Genomic DNA, 21,568 nt, shown 5'->3' on the forward strand with positions numbered 1-21,568 from the left:
TTTTCAAGGTGCAATTTACTGTCTATCTCTAGACCTATTCATCGCCAGCTCTGCAAACAAAATGCTGCAGACGCTGTATCCACCCGAGACACCTTACGGCCCCCCACCCGATGCAACGGCCATTGTAACCTATGCTTCAGTGCGCTAACTAGCACGTTAATAACTCTAAAGCTTACCAAAGGAAAGAACATTCCTAAATGGACCAGAAAAAAAATGCTAGAAAGAACAGGTGCAAATCTGACTTGACAAATGGACTCGGTAAAAATAGAAACTGGGAGTCATGGAGGAATTGGGGAAGATGTGAGATTTAAGAGATGAGCAGTGCATAAAAGTACATGAATACCCTTGTTGACATTTTTCTAATGGATGGAAGGAGGGAAGGAGTGATGGAAGGAAGGTATGAGGATGACAAGTTCCATGCATCAGCCTCAGCCAGCAAATACCTCCTTCCTCGTCTTCGTCATTATCCGATACCTCTTCCCCCTGTTTCTTAGCGCTGGGTCCTGAGCAGAGCAGGAGACCGAGCCGAACAAATAGAAACAAACAAGAGAATTCAAGAGATAACAGGTCTAGAGCGTAAAGAATATGAGCTCTTACCCTGGGGATGGAGGACAGCTCTCACAATGAGGGGTTCGTGTACAAAGAAGGGTCAGACTAACACTGCAATACTCGGGGTTCTGCACAAAACTACAAAAGGGCATTTTTGGGGGACAGGTCAATACTTTTAAGGATGTCAAGTAATTACTTTTCCAATAACAACTTGATGTCTTTAAAACATAGTGTAGAATAGGTGAAATGTGCCAACTCCTGGCTGCACTATTCAATATGGCTGCTTCCTGAAGTAGACAATATCTCCTATGTGCTTTTATACATATCCTACTTGGTTTTAATAGGTTCATAAATCAGATATGGCAAACAGCAGTACTCATTAACTGAAAAGGGCATAGGATTAATTTTATGATTGAAGATCAATAGGGGTTCTATCCTCGAAAAGCTTTTCTACATTTGTGTATGGGGTGCTAGAGGTACAGAAAATAATGATGTCATGTGTTAGTTGTGTAGAGACACTGTCCGTCCTTTGTGCTATAGTAATACTATTTGTATGTAACACACCTAGACCCTGCTAGTAATCAATAATAAGCAATAATTTAAATTAAAATGCCACTGTTCCCTTTTTCAGAAACATACAGTGCATGTATGTAGACAATATGGACAAAAGTATTGTTGCATCAACACATTACACCTACAGTAGCTTTCACCATAATCCATTCTAAATCCATAGACATTAATATGGAGTCACCCTTCCACCCTCCTTTGCGGCTAGAACAGCGTCACTCTTCTGGGAATATTTTATAAAAGATTTTGGAGAGTGTCTGTGGAAATCTTTATGTTGAGAAGGGCAGACTGGCAGACTTGTAATCTCCAATCTATGTAATCCCAAAGATGTTTGATGGAGTTGAGGTCAGGACTCTCTGCGGAACTGTCAAGCTCTTCCACACCAAAGTTAACCATTTATGGCTTTCAGGACCTAACTTTGCACATGGGCAACAGGAAAGGACCTACCATAAACTGTTCTCAAAAAGTTGGAAATAAACTATTGTCCAAAATGTCTGTATCCTGAATAACTAAGATTTCCTTTCACTGGAACTAAGGAGCCTAGCTTGACCTTTGAGAAACATCCCCATTGGATTATCCCACAGCTGGAACAACGCAGGTAACGTTCTTGTGGCATTTGTTAAACCCAGACTTGTCCTTCAGACTAACTGAAGAGGAGCAGCATCCAATCCGGCTGAAAAAGTGTACAGAAGTTTATTTTGCCATTAAAATATACAACGTTTCGACCACAGCATGGTCTTTTTCAAGTAAGCTGTGGTCGAAACGTTGCATATTTTAATGGTAAAATAAATTTCTATACACTTTTTCACCCGGATTGGATGCTGCTCCTCTTCATTTTTTCTGGAATTCTCATGTCCAATTGGGTGTTTGGACTTGCAGCGTGCATCTCCCTGATCCTGAACGTGCTGTCAGCTGCTTTCTTCTAGTGTTGTCCTTCAGACTGTCAGAGAGAGAAGTGTAATTCATTACTCCACAGAACACGTTTCCACTGCTCCAGAGTCCAGTGGCAGCTTTACACCACTCCATCTGAAGCTTGGCATTGTGCTTAGTGATGTAAGAAACCCATGCCATGAAGCTCCTAGCACACAGCTTTTGAGCTGATACTAGAGGAAGTGTGGCCTATGCAGTTATCGAGTCAGCAGAGCGTTGGCCACTGTCATGCGCCAGGAGTCTCAGCACTAAGAGACCCTGCCTTCTATATTTACATGGGTTGCTGTGATTCATAAGTACTCTATTGATTGTAGATTATTTGGGTAGGAAGAAATTTCAAGAATTGACATGTTGTAATGGTGGTACCCTATTAACAGTCCTACACGCAAATCCAGTGAGCTCTTTAGAACGACCCATTCCATCACAAATTGTCAGCATGGCGAGGGGTTGCATTTTATACCGCTTACCTTTAGCACTGGGACTGAAAGAAGAACCTAAGTTCAATGATTAATATGTGACTCCCAATACTTCTGTCCATATAAAGCATTAATGCATGTAGCACAAAAAAACAGAGGTAGGTAAAGAGGACCTACAAAGTATATGAACCCAATAAAAAATACTTTATTAACTTAGTACACACGGTATACAAATAGTAAAAAAAAAAAAAAACAGAGGCGGCTACATGCGGATGAACATACAAGTGCGTCTCACAAAATTAGAATATAATCAGTTCTTCAATACGAAAAGTGAAACTCATATAGAGTCATACAGAGTGATCTATTTCAAGTGTTTATTTCTGTTAATGTTGAAGATTATGGCTTACAGCCAATGAAAACCCAAAAGTAATTATCTCAGTAAATTAGAATACTTTTTAACACCAGCTTGAAAAATGATTTTAAAATCCGAAATGTTGGCCTACTGAAATGTATGTTCAGTAAATGCACTCAATACTTGGTCGGGGCTCCTTTTGCATCAATTACTGCATAAATGCGGAATTGTATTGAGGCGATCAGCCTGTGACACTGCTGAGGTGTTAAGGAAGCCCAGGTTGCTTTCATAGCAGCCTTTAGCTCGTCTGCATTGTTGGGTCGGGGGTCTCTCATCTTACTCTTCACAATACCCCATAGAATATTCCAAAACATATACAGAATAGAAGGGGAGCTAGGATAAAAAAAGTCTCACTCACATATCAATATCACCAGCTTGCCTGCAGAGTTCCCACCACCCCAACGCACGTTTTGTTATTTCTACATCAGGATGCTTCCAACTGATTACAGTATATTGAAGGAGTTTTGCTATACTCATGTTATACGTTTCATGCATTTCATCTCTTGCATATGCCTATGTTCCTCTGCATGTGTGCTTAACAGCCTCTATTTATTTGCTATTTGTATACCTTGTGTTCCAAGTGAATAAAGTATTTTAACTGGGTACATATGCCCTGTAGGTCCTCTTTTCCTACCTCTGTTTTGTTGTGCTATATCATGTGAGTTTAGTCCATTATTGTGGTTTTTATATAAAGCATGTGTAAGCCCTCCAGGAAGCTATGCACCATCTTTTGATATTTCAGCTATACTGGTCTCTCTGAGATAAATTTTTCATGCTGTATCTGCAAGTTACTCAAGAAGCACCTATCGCTATGGAAGGTTGGTTTCTGGACAGAATTACATGCTCGTGCTTGGATCGTAGACATATTGTAAAGGCTAAGTGTCATGAATTGGGTCTCATACTACACAAGAAACTTGATATGATGCTTAGCATATTGGTTTATATTTGAGAGACAGCTTCTACATAAAATGTGTGCCTAATGTTGAAAACTACATCACTAGGAGGAAATAAAAGTGTATTCACTTTATAAATATGGGCATATAAGTGAAATATGAAAAGTATTACAGTACAGTACGGTAATTTATAACCATGCCTGTACTAATTTTGTACTAAGCACAAAGTAAGAATCTAAAACAATAAATGGTCATAAAACTATGTTTGGGAATGGCAAACTCTCCAGCCTAAAATGTTTGGTTCTTGAAGGGGTTTTCTACAATTTTTTTTAAAGAGATTATGGATGTTAAAATGTGAATAAACAACAACAATTACCCTCTGAATCCCTTGCTGCTCCAGTGGATCCCGCGAGTCCTGCAGTGATCACATCCCACCCATCAGTCATCTGGCCACTGCAGACAGTTGATTGGCCTCAGTGGTGATGCTTGATACATGACTACTGAGGCCAGTGATTGGCTGCAGTGGTCAAGCACTCATCACAGCAGGACTGGCAACACAGCAGAGCAAGCAATTGTCATTTCTTTATTAACACTTGCTGCTCTGGGGCACTTTGATTCTGAAAAACTCCTTCAAATAAGCATTTTCAATCTTGAGTAGTTAAAACTGCTAAGAATAGCATCTCAGCTGAGAAACAGAATTTTTCATATCAATGACTAATTTTATATATGATCAGAAATATAATTGTTATACAGATTTATAGCTGAAGGGCACCAATCAGTAGGGTACTGTATGCCCTTCCTTGGAGGTATGTAATAGATTTATCTCCCCCCAAAAAAACCCTATAAATTCAACAGAGACAGGCAAACAAAAGACACACAAAAAACAAAGATACATTTACATCTCAACTACTAAAGTTTAGTCAATGAATGGTAAAAACACCTATGCTGGCCAGAAATGGTATGATTACACAACAGGGGCCAGAGGGTGCCAAATACAGAAAGATCTCTGTCCAGTGAACACAAATCTTTCTTTTGAGAAGAGAGGACAGGTGTTTCGCTCATCATGTGCCACCACCAATATCTATGAGATGCTGTTGATGGTATAAGGGGGCTGGAGAGACATCTCTTGATGTATGGCCACAACCACAGTTATTAGTTTGTTTTGTGGGTTTAAAATATAAATCTTTTTATTTTGGCTACTTCTTCTTCCAAATTCTGTCTGTTACTGAACTGAATGATGTGAAACTTTGCTTGGTGGTTGAACTGTTTGTCTGAGGGCAGTACATGAAGGAAAATCTGTATGGCAGTGCTGTCTAAAAGGATAATACTCAGGGACCAGCGCTCTTCCAGCCATACTGAATGGAAGAGAAATTCTTGTTACTCCATGAAGGAGGCATCTCCAAAAGTTGTGTTTAGTGAATTTTTATGGGGCTTTTAATATACCTGTGCTGTGTTCCTTTCATATGTATTTTGCTTTTTTTCTTTTCTGCATCCTCTAAACCGATTTTTAGTTAAATTAAATACATGGAGAAAATGTTGTCCACAAATATATTGACAAAAAAGACTTGTGTCTGTGTCTAACCATCAACCCATTCTGACGGAAAAGGGAAGGCTGACCGACACTGTCCTAGATTAAGAAGAGATATATTTAAAGGGAACTTGTCACCAGGTTTGGCCGATAAGAGTTATGGCCACCACCTTTCAGGGCTGATATACAGCATTCTATAATGCTGTATATACAGTAAGCCCCTGATCCGACCTATAAGAGAAGAAAAACAACTTCTTATACTAACCTGCGGGGCGGACCGGTCCGATGGGTGTCGCAGGTCCTGGTCCGGTGCCTCCCATCTTCCTGCGATGCCGCCCTCCTGCTTGCTTCATGTGGATGACGCGTCCCTGTGTCATCCAGTCTGCTCGGCATCGCGCTCCTGCACAGGTATACTTATCTGCCCTGTTGAGGGTAGAGCAAAGTACTGCAGTGCGCAGGCACCGGGTAAAAGGCCAGAGAGGCCCAGCACCTGTGCACTGCAGGAATTTGCTCTGCCTTCAACATGGCAGATATGTACGCCTGCGCAGGAACGCGATGCCGGGGAGCAATGAAGCAAGCAGGAGGGCGGCATCACAAGAAGATGGGAGGAGCCGGACTCGGAACTGCGACACCCATCGGACCAGACCGCCCCGCAGGTGACTAATAAAACTTATTTTTCTTATCTTGCAGGTCAGTTCGGGGGCTTATCTACAGCATTATAGATTGTAAAAACGCATAAAATAAGCAAGCCATAGTATTCAATGGCATTCCGAAAATGCTCCGTATTTTTCTGCTTCAAAATCGCATTCTTTGTTCAGAATCGCGGGAATTCCGCACACACAGGAAAGCATTGTTCCGCTTACTTTCCGCATGTGGCTATGGCCACGATGCGCAAAGTAAGCGGAAAATGTGCGGATGGTACCTAGGGTCTGGAGGAGAGGAGATTCTCCTCCTGGCCCTGGGTATCATATCCCTGTAAAAACAGAATTAAAATAAAAAATCATGTTCTTCTCACCTTCCGGCGTCCCCCACAGCGTCCCCAGGCCTCAGCGATGCTCCCGGCATCTTCCGATCCCAGTGATGCCTTGCAACAATGACCTTTGATGAAGTCGCGCTCTCGCGAAACCGCTACGTCATCAAAGGTCATTGTCGCAAGGCATCGCTGGGAACGGGACTTGCCGCAAGGATCGGGGACGCTGCGCGGGGCGTCGGAAGTTGAGAATAACATCATTTTTTACTTTTTTTTTTATTACTTTTAACATTATATCTTTTTCTTACTGATGCCTCATAGGAAGCCTCAATAGTAAAAAGTTGGTCACACTTGTCAAACACTATGGTTGACGAGTGTGACCAACCTGTCAGTCAGTTTTCCAAGCGATGCTACAGATCGCTTGGAAAACGCTAGCATCCTGCAAGCTAATTACGCTTGCAAAACGCTAGTTAAAACGCAGGAAATACGCGGGAATTACACATGCGGAATTCTAGTGTACTTCCCGTGGCAGGGAGTTGCGGAATTCCCGCGGAAATTTCCGCGGCAATTCCGCAACGTGTGCACATAGCCTTAAGATGCACTCTATTGTGGAGTCTGGCGATAGATCCATTTGAAACAATAAATCAATCCTAAACCAATAAGTCACTCCTACAGCCAGATACAAACCAGGCCTACATCCCTGTCAGAAGAAAAAGAGGGAGAGCGGCACTTCCAGCGGCTCAATAAAACAAGGAATACAAGGAAGAAAATTTTGTATTCATCGTTGGAACAAAAAGATAGAACACATGATCAATAAATTGTATGCATCCAAAAATTACACCAAAAAAAACATGTCCTGCAAAAAAAAGTCCTAAGGCCTGTTTCACACTTGCTTTTTTTTGCAGCGCGTTTTTCCCGCAAAAAAACGCATTGAAAAACGCATACAAAAGCATACAACTGCTGCGTTTTTTTCAAGCATTTTTATGAGCATGCATGAAAAATACGCAGCGTTTTTAAGCGTTTGTATGCGTTTTTAGTGCGTTTTTACCGCGTTTGCGTTTTTTTCCAACATTAGGTGGCCACTCACACTAACCCAAACCATGACTTTACTAACCCTAACCCTGACCCTAACCCTAACCCTGACCCTAACCCTTAACCAAACCATACTTAACCCTAACCCTGACCCTAACCCTAACCCTGACCCTAACCCTAACCCTGACCCTAACCCTGACCCTAACCCTAACCCTGACCCTAACCCTGACCCTAACCCTTAACCAAACCATACTTAACCCTAACCCTGACCCTAACCCTGACCCTAACCCTTAACCAAACCATACTTAACCCTAACCCTGACCCTAACCCTGACCCTAACCCTTAACCAAACCATACTTAACCCTAACCCTGACCCTAACCCTTAACCAAACCATACTTAACCCTAACCCTGACCCTAACCCTTAACCAAACCATACTTAACCTTAACCCTAACCCTAACCCTGACCCTAACCCGAACCCTGACCCTAACCCTTAACCAAACCATACTTAACCCTAACCCTGACCCTAACCCTGACCCTAACCCTGACCCTAACCCTTAACCAAACCATACTTAACCCTAACCCTGACCCTAACCCTGACCCTAACCCTAAACCCCCTTAACTAACCCTAACTTTACCCAAACCCCTAAATTCCATTGTCTAAACTAATGGTAAAAAAAAAAACGCATGTGCAAAAAAACGCATACATAAGCATGCCAATGCGCACATATGCTCACCATAGACTTATAATGGGTGTCTTGCTGTAAAAAAACGCATTGCGCGCGCATGCGTTTTTTTGAGGCAAATCGGACGCACAAAAAATGCAACAAGTTGCATTTTGTGCGCCCGAGCGCATACCGCAAAAAAACGCATGCGCGGTAAAACGCGTACAAACGCATGTGTATGCGCACATAAGCGCATCCCATGCAAGGTATAGGGAAAAAAAACGCATGCGCTATTTAGCGCTAAATTACCGCGAAAAAAAACGCAAATGTGAAACCAGCCTCAAACATCTCTATCTAAAGAAAAATATATTTTAATTATTGTGCAAAAATAATACAATATAAATAAAACTATATCAGTTTGCATCATCATACAGATGCTCAAAATCAAAATAACGCTTTTTTTCAGCACAGTAAATAGTTTAAATTTAAAAATATAAAAAATCCAAAGGCCGAATTTTTTCTTTTATATTTTAAAGAAATTCCTATAAAGAGTTAGTAAAAGTTGATTATTAAGTTATAGTCACCCACAAAATGGTGCCACTGATAAATACAAATCATCCTGCAAATAATCAAGCCCTTATATGACTACACCAAGGGAAAAATAAAAATGTTTTGGATCTTTAAATGCAACAGTGAACAAAAATGTCGCATTGTTTACTAAGAACCCTGTGTTTTTTATATGGACTATTGCTTTTATTTACTTGTTTATAGCAGGGTATATGTCTTCATTTTGTCTCTGTCTTAGGTTTTGTCTTTTAAATGGACAGTGTGAACATGCTCCTATTTTCAATGTATAACAAATCACGTTGTAAAATACTGGCCAAATACGTACGTGTGAACATGGCCTTATATTGTGGGCAGTACTACCCATTATAAAGGTGATTATTATGCTGACATAATAATATGCTGATCACCCAATATGCAAGCGTTTTGCTCTTTTGTTGGGTGATCGCCAGCATGTTTACAAGGCCCAATAATAGTATGCCAATTATCAGCTCATCTAAATGGACCACAAATTGCTAAATTTAAGCACCTCCACTTTACAGCTAAGTGTGAAATAAATTCCCCAATTAAAGTAGTATACATTCACACTTTAAAAAAAAACAAAAACATTACAACGGATTTTTAATTCCGATAAATGCTGTTATATTATTCCATGAAACTTTCTCACTCAAAAGATCCAACCGAACTTCCAGTAAAAAAAAAAAAAAAAAAGGACTGAAAAAACATCACTGCAGCAGCCTCCATTAGGGTCCATATAGTAAACTGCTGGAAATGTAGGTAGAGATCACTAACAGCTCCGATGATTCTTGGATTTGTAGTTCGGGGACATTACGAGATGACATAATTTATGTTCCTTGTTCATGCCTAACTGTTCCTGTAGTATGTTACACGTGGGAAATCTGCGTGGAAAGGGGCCCAAGTATGTCCGGAGTTACAGTATAAATCCTTAAAACACAAATTATGTAATGTACACCCCATGTTTCAGAACACATGGGAAATCTGCCAAGAAAGCAGCCTCGGACTATACGCGGGAACACTACAAAAAATACAATGTTCATTTCATGTTTATGAAATGGACTACAGGTAATTTACGCAATGTATACTTTCAGAAACATAGGCTGTTTCCCAGTATTCTTCATCCAGTTTAATACTGTTTATATCGCAAAATCAATGTTAATTTAAAGGGCTTTCACATGGCCATATAAAATATGTATTTGTAATTGATGGGTTAGAGCAGTGGTCCCCAACCTTTCTGACCTTGAGAGCCACATTTAGCTTAAGTTACTGTCACACTTAGCGATGTACCAGCGATCCCGACCAGCGATATGACGCGGTCAGGATCGCTGGTACATCGCTAAGTGGTCGCTAGTGAGCTGCCACACAGGCAGATCTCACCAGCGACATCGCTGGGGACGGGGGTCGCTACTTACCTGTCACACTAGGCGATCCTGCGTCCTCCCGCCCGGCTCCACGCGTCGCTCGTCATCACAGCAGGAAGCGCCGCAGGAAGCTGACGACGAGAAACAGTCCAGCCTGTTCTCGCGCGATCAGCGATAACCAGCGGGGGAGCGGGTCGTAGGTAAGTATCAGACATAGCGATATCGCTAGCAATATCGCTATAACGTCACAAGTTATAGCGATATCGCTTAGTGTGACAGGCCCTTTAGAGAGAGGGTCGCGAGCCACATTCAGCACTGAGAGAGGGTCGTGAGCCACATCCAGCTCCCATCCCCTTCAAAGTAGTGTCAACCAGAGCCCCCATTACAGGTATAATGATAACCAAAGCTTTTCCACAGAAATCACTCCAAAAGCAGTACACTGAGATCCAGGGGTTCCCACAATACCCCCATTCAGTATTCTCCCATCAAGGACTCCCAACACACTAACATCCAGCTTTGAGCACCTCCTCTGACAGGTTACTACCAGCATACCATACCTAAAACATCTCTAAAGCCCTAAGATCAGTATATGTGCATTCAGATCTGATCTCCTGTGCAGGGCTACTCACAAAAATCACCATTTTGAGATGTGCTCTTCATACCTGTTTGCTAGACCTGGAGCTAATGCACCAAGCTGGCAGACAGCTGCGAGCCACAATTCATGGGACCGCGAGCCACATATGGCTCCCGAGCTACAGGTTGGGGGCTGGGTTAGAGCGTTGTCCATTTGTAGATGCAAAAAGCAATTCAAAGTGTTTTTGCCAGATTTCTGAAAATGTTGCAACCTTTGGCCTTCTCATGTTAGTCCCAGGCCGGATTCGGCAAAGTGAGCTGAGCCAAAGCGGGATGGGGCATGGCAAAACTTGGCTGACAAATTCACTGTAGAAATCTGTCTATTGGCATGTACCTGCAGGCACAGTCCCATACTGGATTATCCTGGATCCTTCCTTATGGCTTGCAATACTGGTAATTTTGTAGCAACATTATATAGAAATATTCTGAGATCAGCCATTGCCTCTATTCTCCTCCTTACTTTCCTATATCAGGTTTTAAAGTAAATCTGTCAGTAGGATCAACCCTCCTAAGCCATCTATATGGGCATGTAGGTCATAGGAAGCTGAATAATATGATTCAGTGATATGTGAAAAAGAAATATCTTTAGATGCGTTTTACATATAAATATACAACCGTAGTTCTATTAACAAAGGAATCCTGATCCCAAAATATCGAAGTCCATATTAGGTACTAAAATTTCCACTTACAGCTTCTGTACAACACAACAGAGTTTCCTGGGTGCACACGTGACCGTGCTGTGTACGGGAAAGTCTGGTTCATTTCAATATGTGACACTGCCCTCTTCTCTGGATTATCTTAGCTATTGAAATGATCAGAAAACCTTTGTGAATATAAATAATTAGTTAGTTGTTTATATCTATATTTCAAACACATCTAAACAATTAGTTTCAGGTTGACAACCCCATTAATGCACCATCTTTACAGCAGGAAGACCGCAAAGTACAATAAGACTGTTTTATTTAAACCACATGGACAATGGCCATTAAAGCAGAGGTGTCCTTCAAAGGGCATGAACTTATCTCTGAGTGTACTAGGAAAGGCTGTGGTAAATAGGATCTGTCCACCATTCCTGACAAGTCTGTTATTGTAAAATATCTGGAGATATTTAGCTTGTGACGTTTAAGTTATAATGTGCCCTTTAAGTTATAATTTATGCTATAGTTCAACTGGTTGTTACCAGATATTTGTCTCTGGGGGCATATACTTCTTCACCTGAATGAGGTTGACAAATCATAAGACGGCAACGTGATGCTGGGCAAAATAGAACGCTCCCTCCTCTCCTTAGTGATCTCTGTGGCTGCTATTTAGAAATACAGCAGTGCTGAACTATGAATAATTACAAATACTTCTAGATCTCATCTCAACAATAATGTCAGCTCTCACCCTCCCACCACACTGACTGCAATGAGATGAGATCTGGAAGTGTTTGCAATGATACATCTAAAGCTGCTGCCGCGGTGGACAACCCTTTAATTAATTACAATTATTTACTTAAGGTGTATTATGAAGTGACATATTTCTCTCTCTCTTATATTTATACATATACAGTATATACTGTGTATATATATATATATATATATATATATATATATATATATATATATCGTGGCAGATACTCTAAACTGGGAGTGAAAGTTGATTAATAAGAGCCAATGAAGACACAATCTATTGCAGAGAAGAAGATGGTCCCATGTTACTGCGTGGCAGTAGAACCAACTGCATTCTGTCATATAACTGCTGTATGTAGGGTTTAATGTTAGGTCTGCAAGCATACTTGGGATTCTCTTTGGTACCAGACATAAAAAAAAAAAGAAATGAAACATGCAAACAAGCAAACAATCTGAAAACTCCATACTCCAAATCAGAAATTTCAAAACATGAACTACTGAGGCCTGTGCACATCATGAAATATACTGTATTTTTTGGACTATAAGACGCACTTTTTTCCTCCCAAAATGTGGAGGAAAAGGGGGGTGCATCTTATAGTCCGGATGTACTCCAGCTGTGGTAGGAAGGTGGGGGAGCAGTTTCAGCAGCACATTGGATCACAGAGGCAGGAGCGGCACATGTGACCGCTGGTAGCAGCAGGAAGCCGGTGGCTCACACTGTGCACTACAGAAGAGCAATGAATATTCACTGCTCTCTGCGATGAACAGTCCCGGTGAGTATTCCGGACACTGTTCTCTGCTTGTGAACAGCACATGATGTCCCTGCCATGCGCTGTTTACAAGCACTAAGTAGTTGCTGGTACTGGAGCAGGACGCTATGAGGGAGCGGAGGAACGCAAGTGTAATGGTTTTTTTTTTTTATCTTTTCTGATGGGGCCAATGATACCAGGATAAGGATGGGGCCAATCACACCAGGATAAGGATGGGGCCATGCATACCAGGATAAGGTTGGGACCATGTATACCAGGACTGGGACGTGGCCAATTATACCAGGACTGGCATGGGGCCAATCATACCAGGATAAGGATGGGGCCATACACACCAGGTCTAGGATGGGGTCAATCATACCAGAATAAGGATGGGGCCATGCATACCAGGACTGGGATGGGGCCAATCATACCAAGAAAAGGATGTGGCCATGCATACCAGGACTGGGATGGGGGCCAATCATACCAGGTTAAGGATGGGACCCTGCATATCAGGATAGGGATGAGGGTGATCATTCCTGCCAGGATAAGGATGAGGGGGGCATGCATACCAGGATGGGGGCTGAGGGCCATTCATATTAGGATAGGTATGAGGGAGCCATGCATACCAGGATGGGCATGAGGGCCATGCATACCAGGATAGTGATGAGGGGCCATGTGTATCAGGATCAAGTTGAGGTGACCATATATACTAGGATACAGTATATATACAGAATTGACCACATTTTTTGCTTCAGTTTTTTTTCCCCCTAATTTCCTCCTCTAAAACCTAGTTGCGTTTTATGGTCCAGTACGTCTTATAGTCAGAAAAATACGGTAATAGCTATAATAATATAATATATACCAATCCACAATTTAAATACCACAAGGGCTCCCAATGCACAATATTGCCAATACTAACAATATTACAACATTAATTCATGTCACCCACAAGGATAACCTCTATACCAAAGAGTACAAATCACTTATTCAATCAGGTATCACCACCTTGATTCATACGTCACAGTTACCCACCAACTGCCATATTGCCTCAGTATCCAACACACTGTCCGGCAACAATACAAGCAATTCGCTCCTGCTTCATGTTCCATGTGTTCTGAGGCCTAATGTGCCATAAAAAAATGACCTCTTCTAACAATATAGTGCCGCAATAAAACACATGCTTATACATAACTGATGATCTAAAGGCACGGTGCTTAACATTAAACCATTAGAGAGGAGAGCATCAGCAAAAATTCAAATAGGACACATAGATTTCTCAAATGTGGCAAAGTTTTGATTTCCATCAAAGTTACTGGATGCAAACCAAATGTTCCTTACCTATGCTTTGGGGACCCACCCTAGGGCATAATAAACATGCGATGTAAAAAAATAAATAAAAATAAAATTATATTTAAGAGTTTTCCTTTTATTTGGTGCAGATTTCACATTTCTATTGTCTTTTGTTGCTTTCCTGTGACTGGTCAAAAGTGCACCATGACTTTAAGGACACACTGTATATGTGTATGTATATACAGTATATGTATGTATGTGTATACTAAGTACGGCCTTTTCTTTCCTTCTTCCTCTGAATCGAATGATGTCCTCTTCAGGCAAATTCACTCTGTCATAACTTCCAGAGCGGAGTTGGCCTTTGACATCCCTAATCAACGCCTATAGCATGCGCCATCACATCGGAACTCTATGTGTAAATGCCCGAAGATGACATCACGCATTGAAGGAAAGAGGAGGCCGGACGGAAGTGTGGATCAGATGGTGGCCTGCAGCAGTGGGAGGGCAAGTAAAAGGTGAAGTGAAAATTATTATTTTTTTTAAATCTCCTTTCATGACCTATAACAATTTGGCTGCTTGGATGACTTGAAAAAAAATCTAAACAATTATTCTGTAAAAAGGCAATAAATGTTTTAGGTTGATCCCTTTGCGCACATATGTATGCATGTTATAACAATGTAATAATTGGTTGATTTTTGAAGGGGGATTTTTGGGGATTAAAAAATGTGTCTTCTGGAAAAGAAATGTAGATGTTTCTGATTACCATAATATACTGGTTTTAAGAAGAGTCCTGATCTCCAGATATCAGAGTTGGTCCTGTGTACCAAGAGTTCCACTTACGGATTCTGCCCAACATATGAGTTTTCTGAGGGCACAAGTGATCAGTGTTTTGTATGGGGCTTGTATGTAACTACACCTCAGCAAAATGATGCTGTCATTTTGCAAAATTTGCCCAAGGTGAATTACAAAATTGTAAAATTGTACTGAATTTGCCTCACTCAAATTCGCTCGTCTCTATAAACCATACATCTAAGGTCGGGATCACACATGCGTGGAATACGGCCGAGTCTCGCATGTTAATACCCAGCACTGCCGCCGGCATTCAGGAGCGGCGCATGCAGCTCCATGTATTGCTATGCGGCCACACGCGCCGATCCGAGTGCCGGCGGCAGTGCCGGGTATTAACATGTGAGACTCATCCGTATTCCTCGCATGTGTGAACCTGGCCTAACAGTAATAATAACAGAGCAATCAGATCAACTCTGACATGATCACATTTACCATTTTCTTCCCTGCAAAAGAACACATAGACGTGTATAACAAACAACAGTCCCTTTTATACAGCAGGGGGCCCTTATATTGAGGAGTTATTACTAACACGGTTTATATTCATGTAAAATCTTTGGCTACCAATTAATATTTCTATTGGCAAAGATAATCAGTGCTTTCTGTATTTACAGTAGGTTTGATTTTAAAAGGTCAGTAATTAAAATGCAGACATAAAAACACACTAAACAACACAGTGAGACGGTCCTTGTTAATCACTCGGACTCAACAAATAAGACACACAAAGGTTTATCTGGACCAAACAAAAAAAAAACAAGACAAGTCTAAAAATGTATATCTCAAACCACTTCATCACAAATCTATGTCTGCTGCTAATTCAAAGGACAGGGGAATTACAAGTGTAAGGCCTCTTTCACACTTCAGTTTTTTGCATCAGTCAAGATCCGCCAAAAGGACGGATGCGTTTTAGTACTGATGACAACGGATGGCACCCGTCCGTTTTTTTTGATGGATCCGACAAATGAAGAATTTTAAAGGAATCGCAGCCTGGAAAAGGAGAGAGAGAGAGGGAGAGAGAGAGAGAGTTTTTTTTTTGTCCGGAACCCAGAAAGAATTTCGGGTTAAATGAGTGTCTGGAGGATCCGCCACAGAAAAAAACGTTGCAAGCTCCGTTTTGAAATCTTTGAGGATGGTGACGGACAGGAACTTTTGGCGGATCTGCAAAAAAAAACGGATGCAACGGATGGCAATCCGTCACAATCCGCCAATAATGGAAGTCAATTGGGAAAAAACGGATCCTCAAAAGAAAATTGCGGATCCGTTTTTTTCAAAAATTGGCAGATTGTGACTGATTGTAAAAAACGGAAGTGTGAAAGAGGCCTAAGTGCAAGCATTCGAATGTGCAGAAGACAATAAAAGTCAATCAGATATTATCTGTGATCAGCCAAGTATAAAGGTAAATGCTTGAATAAAATCACATTTCAATGTGTGTAGTTATGGATTTTTAGGACAAGCAAACTGACATGAAGTGGACAAAGACGTAGAAAACAAGCGTTATCATTTCACAACTGGAATGATAATAGCCTGCAGAACTAGAAATATGCGCCTCCCCCCTACTAATGCAAGGGAAAGTAACTAAACTATCACTAAATCCATTTTTGCTTTGGAAGTTGTAAGAGTTAAAAGAGGTATTCCCGGAACGTTAATGTGAACAGTTTTGTATTTGGTTTGTAATGATGTATACGTTTTTTAATTTGTGTGTTTTTTCCATTTAGTTATGATTGTTTCTAAAAACAAAATCAAAATGTGAATATATCTTGATATTTTTCACAATAAAAAATTATCTGACTGAAAAAAGGGGTATTCCCATTTCCACAATCCTATTCCAATATGTAATATTAATACATGTAGGTATAATAATAACATTGGCAAATAGCTCCAATCATAAATGTAATATAGTTCTTCTGAATCACTCTGTTGCTTATCCCATGTTCAGGGCATTGCGGTAGCTTAGGTATCCAAGGTTACGACCGCTAACTGCCACTATATCAGTGGTTGTAACCATGGATGCCCTGCACATGGGGTAAACAGAAGAACTATACTACATTTCTAATTAGAGGTATTTGCTAATATTATTAGTACACCAACTACATATTAGGATAGGCTCTTGGAGATGGCAATACCCATTCAAGGACAGAGTAAGTGAATCCTACATCCAGTCTGTGTGACTACTGGAAACCACTTGTTATGTAATCCATTACATGGGAAAGTTAATGAAGCCACACAAAGGTTGACACCATTTTCCACCAAATCTTCTTTTTTATCTTTTTGCGTGAATCTGTGTGGCTTGGCATATGTAAGACTTCAGTTTTTGCTCAGTGAGACTATAAATAATTTTCTTACTTTTACAGTTGCCTTTTGTGTGTTTCCTCAATGTCCATACTGTTGTGTTATCGCTATGATGATAATATTTTAGTGCTACTTCATTTGTGCAGACATTTTTGCTTTCAAAACAGTTGCATCAGTTTTTGTCTTTAGGTCATTCAATTGTGTAAGTCCTGCCTCAATTCCTTCCATGATTATCAAAAGAACAACCTGAACTGCTTTCTAGAATTATGGGTTCATATTTTACCTCTTCTGTTTTTATATGGAATTTCAGGTCTGGTTTCCCACTAATTTTTTGGATTGGCGTTTGTCCTTGCCACACACCTTGGGATTACATACCTCCTTTCCTACATATTTTCTTGTTGGGTTTTCGGACACACTCCTTGGAAATCCGTTTTACTGTAAAATGAATAAAAGACTCCAAAATAACAGGAGGTTCCACCCTTGGGGGGGGTCATGCAAGCCCAAATGGCTGTGCTCCCCCTCAAACCTCTGAGAGGAAGGAGTAGAAGTTTTATGTATCAGGTGACCCTAGTGAGTCCCTGCCCCATGCAGCCTCCTCCCATCTCATGAAGGATAATTAACTTATGAAACTGGGTAATGGGGGCCACAAGGTAGTAGATTTAACACTGAGCAGCTCTCTTCTTTACATAACATGAGAGATGCTAAGTGGTAATCTGAGGGACATAACATATGTCCATCTTACATTCCCCATTTTTGACCCAGAAACCCCACAAACACTAAGATTATCCCCACCAAGGGTTTAAAGGAATCAAAGTATTTGATAGCAATAGGAGAATGTAGGTTACAGTTGAAACATCTTTTGCAAAAAAAAACTAAGAAAAGGGCACCATATAGGTTGGGGAAAAGGTGAGGCAAGACTCAGCGTAGGTGAGGAGAGTGAAGTGGAGTCTAAGTGATCAGAAAATGGGAGGAAACAGAACAAAGCAGGAATCTGGTCAAGACCAAATGAATAAAAAGGTTAAGGAAAGAGAATAACCAGGTAGGGGGTAATTATGAGAACAGGGCAGCCAAGCAAAGAAGCTCGAAGAAACGAGGTGACAAGCCACAAAGAAAGTAAACAAGAAATCAAAGATAATGGCATGGGGACCTCGAAATAAGAATTATGAGAAGACAGAACAGAAAGGTTTACTCCAAAATGTTCATCGGTAAAAACAACAAAAGGAAAAGTAAAGTCAAAATGCAAGCTTACTTAAAGGCAAGAAATAGCACAAGGAGAATATGAAGCAGCTAAAATGATGCTTTCTAGAATTAATTGATGGATACATGACTAGATATGTATACCGACAGTGAGAAAACATATGAGACAAAATAGCGGTAGGCAAGTAAACAAGAAGAGTCAGTGCTGGAGAGAGGAGGTGCGATGAAAGAGTCACATAACAGGTCAAGATGAAGGTTAATTAATAAGATAAAAAATGATATGAAAATATCATTAAAATGTCAAAGATAAATGATCACCCTTATTGTAAAAAAGCAAATCATAACAATACCTGAGCATGAAACAGTGGGACATCATGTAATATTCATGGGGGATGATAATAGGATAAAGAAATACTAAAAGGGAAAAATACTAAGAAAAGAATTAATTAAAGGAGCGCTAAACCTTGAAATGATTGAAAAACACAGCACAATCATAAATCACATGCGTCAGTCAACAAGACTTTCACAGGCTTGTGAAGCCAACAATTGGAATCTGGTAGAGAAACAAAAAACAAAAATCTGTGTCTTTCTTTTCTTTTTAGACATGAAGCCAGGTAATTCCTTCTCTGTTCTTTCTCCAATCGCCACTGGAGAAAGAACAGAGGAGAAAGTTGAGTTTTTGCGCAACCTAACCATCCCCTTTTCGCTAAATTTTTGCTTCACAACCTTATTATGGGACAAATGAGGGAAGGTCTAGGTGAAACCTATTGAGATGACGTGTTTTGTACATTTTTCTTTGCTTTGATTAGCGCTCCTTTAAACACAAGAGGGAAAGAAATGACAGTGAAAGGTATAATAGTAATGTACTTATAAAACTACACTGAATGGAAGGTACAAAATGAAACGCCACGACTAAAATGGAAAAGGACAAATCATTAAATGAGAAAATGCAAATTGGAAACAACCATATAAAAATCTGATTAAATAAATGACTATTTAAAAAAAAAGAGGAAAGAAGACAAAAAATAAAAAAAGTGAGCTTTATCAAAATAAAATGATTAACTTAACATAGCAATAATACATCATCCAATATAGAAATTAAATCAATTAGCAGGTTAGAGAAATTTCGACACGCAGAAAAGCAAATAAAAGTGTAAACTGCAGATATATGATATAGGAACACAGCTAAAACACTAGATCAGATCCCAAAATTTTAAGTGAAAGTATCAAATCTCATGTTTCTTTTATCCCATCTCTTTGGTCAAGGAAATTAATTATATCCCAGTTACTACTTCATTGATAATGAAGGATGTATTCCACATAGACAGAAGAGAAAATTTTCATGGTACTCATATTTTAGGAAACACCTGTCTTTATTTTCCGGAGTGCCAATCTAAGGCTATGTGCCCATGTCCGCGACGTCACAAAGGTCATTTTGTCGCAAAGCACGCCTGGGAAACACCGCTGAGGGCCAGGAGGACTCCGGGGGCCGCCGGAGGGTGAGTATATCCCTATTTTTTATTTTAATTCTATTTTTTACTGGATTATGGTACCCCGGGCATGGAGGAGAGTCTCCTCTCCTCCAGACTCTGGGTACCATCCACACATGAAACACTCACTTTACGCATGGTGGGCATAGCCACATGCAGAAAGTGAGCGTTTCAATGCAATCCTATGGCGGCGGAATCACCGTGATTCCGCAAAATTAATGGACATGCTGCAGATTTTTCCGCAATGTGATTCCATAGCGGAAAAATCCGTAGCATTGGCACAGCAACTGCAGAATCCCATATGATTGCATGGGATGCGTTTTAAATAGTTTTTTTAAGCGTTTCCACGGCGGCCTTACCGCTGCGGAAACGCTTAAAAAACGCAACGTGGGCACACAGCCTTAAGGTGCTGAACGACCAAAAATATCCAATGCAAAAAAGAGGAGGACAGGCATATCCAATAATAGAAGTTTTTTTTATCAATGGATGTGCCTGTTCACTTCTTTTTTTGCACTGGATAATGAAGGATGGTATGAAGAAATGACTATATGTATACTCGGTCATGCAGTAATTATGGATGAAAGCAATAGGTCACCATCTACTCTGCAGGCTTAAAAAAAAGAACATTAAAAGTGATACTTCCTCTTAAAACTGATGTAAAATGCACTCAAGTATTTATGATGGTAGTAAAAAAAAGTAATGATAACGTCATTATATACATGATGAAAGCAATTCAAACAAGATACATGGAAGGTCAATGGGACGAGAAATGGACAAGACCAAAGATTGAAGAAAGAAAACAGGAAATGTTATAAGAACAAAAGATACTGTATGATATTCTGGTATTTTCATGATGAGAAAATACATACATATATTTCAGCAGTAACAATGTCAACTGAATGTTTAGTAGAATAGACACTGGAATTCCTGCAATAAAAGAGGCAATGACGCCTTCGAAGTTTAGTTTTCCACATTGGAATCTTATCTTATGTTTTTTTTAAAGTTTTAATGATATTAATCTTAAGGCAAATTTAATTGTGATATTTTTAAAAGCAGAATGACTATTTTTAATGATATATATACATTATGTTATTATAATATAATGCAATAAACTAGAGATGGACAAACCCAAACAGTAAAGTTCGGCATCCGTACCGAACACCTACTATTCGGGCACGGACACCTAACATGGACTTCACCAGGAAGTCTGTGCTACTGATCGGGTTCAGCTGCCCAAACACCGGGTCATGTGTCATGGGTCATGTGCATGGGAGAGCGGTAAACACCGCTTCTGATCGGCAGTGAAATTATCCCCCAGCAGTTCCCACACTGTCAAAAGACAGCGGGAGTGCTCAGCTTTGATCGGAGGTATAAACTTTACCTCCGGTCACTGGGGTCGGCTGATGGGACTACTGATCTCATCATCCGACACCTGCTACCGCTAATGACAGCGAGAGCAGGAGCTGTGGATGGGAGTATTCATTAGCTGCGCCTGCGCTATAAATGAATAATTTAAATTAAATGGCGTTGGTTCCCCTGTATTTTTGGCAACCAGCCAGACAAAACTCACAGCTGGGGGCTGCAACACTCAGCTGTCAGCTTCAGCAAGGCTAGTTATCAAGAATAGAGGGGTCCCCACACTGTTTTTAAAATTATTTAAATAAGTATTAAAAAACGGCGTGGGGTCCCCCCCATTTTCAACAATCAGCCTTGCTAAAGTAGACAGCTGGGGGCTGGTATTCTCAGGCTGGTAAGGGGCCAAAGATATTGCCCCCCCAG

The 21,568-nt window shown here is 40.5% G+C and overlaps 1 protein-coding gene across 4 annotated transcripts in view; it reads right to left on the reverse strand.

Moving 5' to 3' along the window:
• Positions 1 to 21,568, reverse strand: part of NLGN3 (neuroligin 3) — a 160,773-nt gene that overhangs the window by 24,615 nt on the left and 114,590 nt on the right. For 2 of the 4 annotated variants that reach the window (XM_073556157.1, XM_073556158.1), the window contains exons 3-4: positions 17,478 to 17,537; positions 444 to 503 (exon numbers count right to left, since the gene is read on the reverse strand). The exons of 1 other annotated variant lie outside the window; for it this stretch is intronic. In XM_073556157.1, the coding sequence (XP_073412258.1) occupies positions 444 to 503; positions 17,478 to 17,537 (120 nt within the window). The remainder of the gene's footprint in view (positions 1 to 443; positions 504 to 17,477; positions 17,538 to 21,568) is intronic. One more of the 4 variants, XM_073556159.1, reaches the window with a different exon arrangement.

This window comes from Dendrobates tinctorius, unplaced genomic scaffold, assembly GCF_039654945.1.
Source record: "Dendrobates tinctorius isolate UK_male_01 unplaced genomic scaffold, ASM3965494v1 ptg000231l, whole genome shotgun sequence".
Lineage (NCBI taxonomy): Eukaryota > Metazoa > Chordata > Amphibia > Anura > Dendrobatidae > Dendrobates > Dendrobates tinctorius.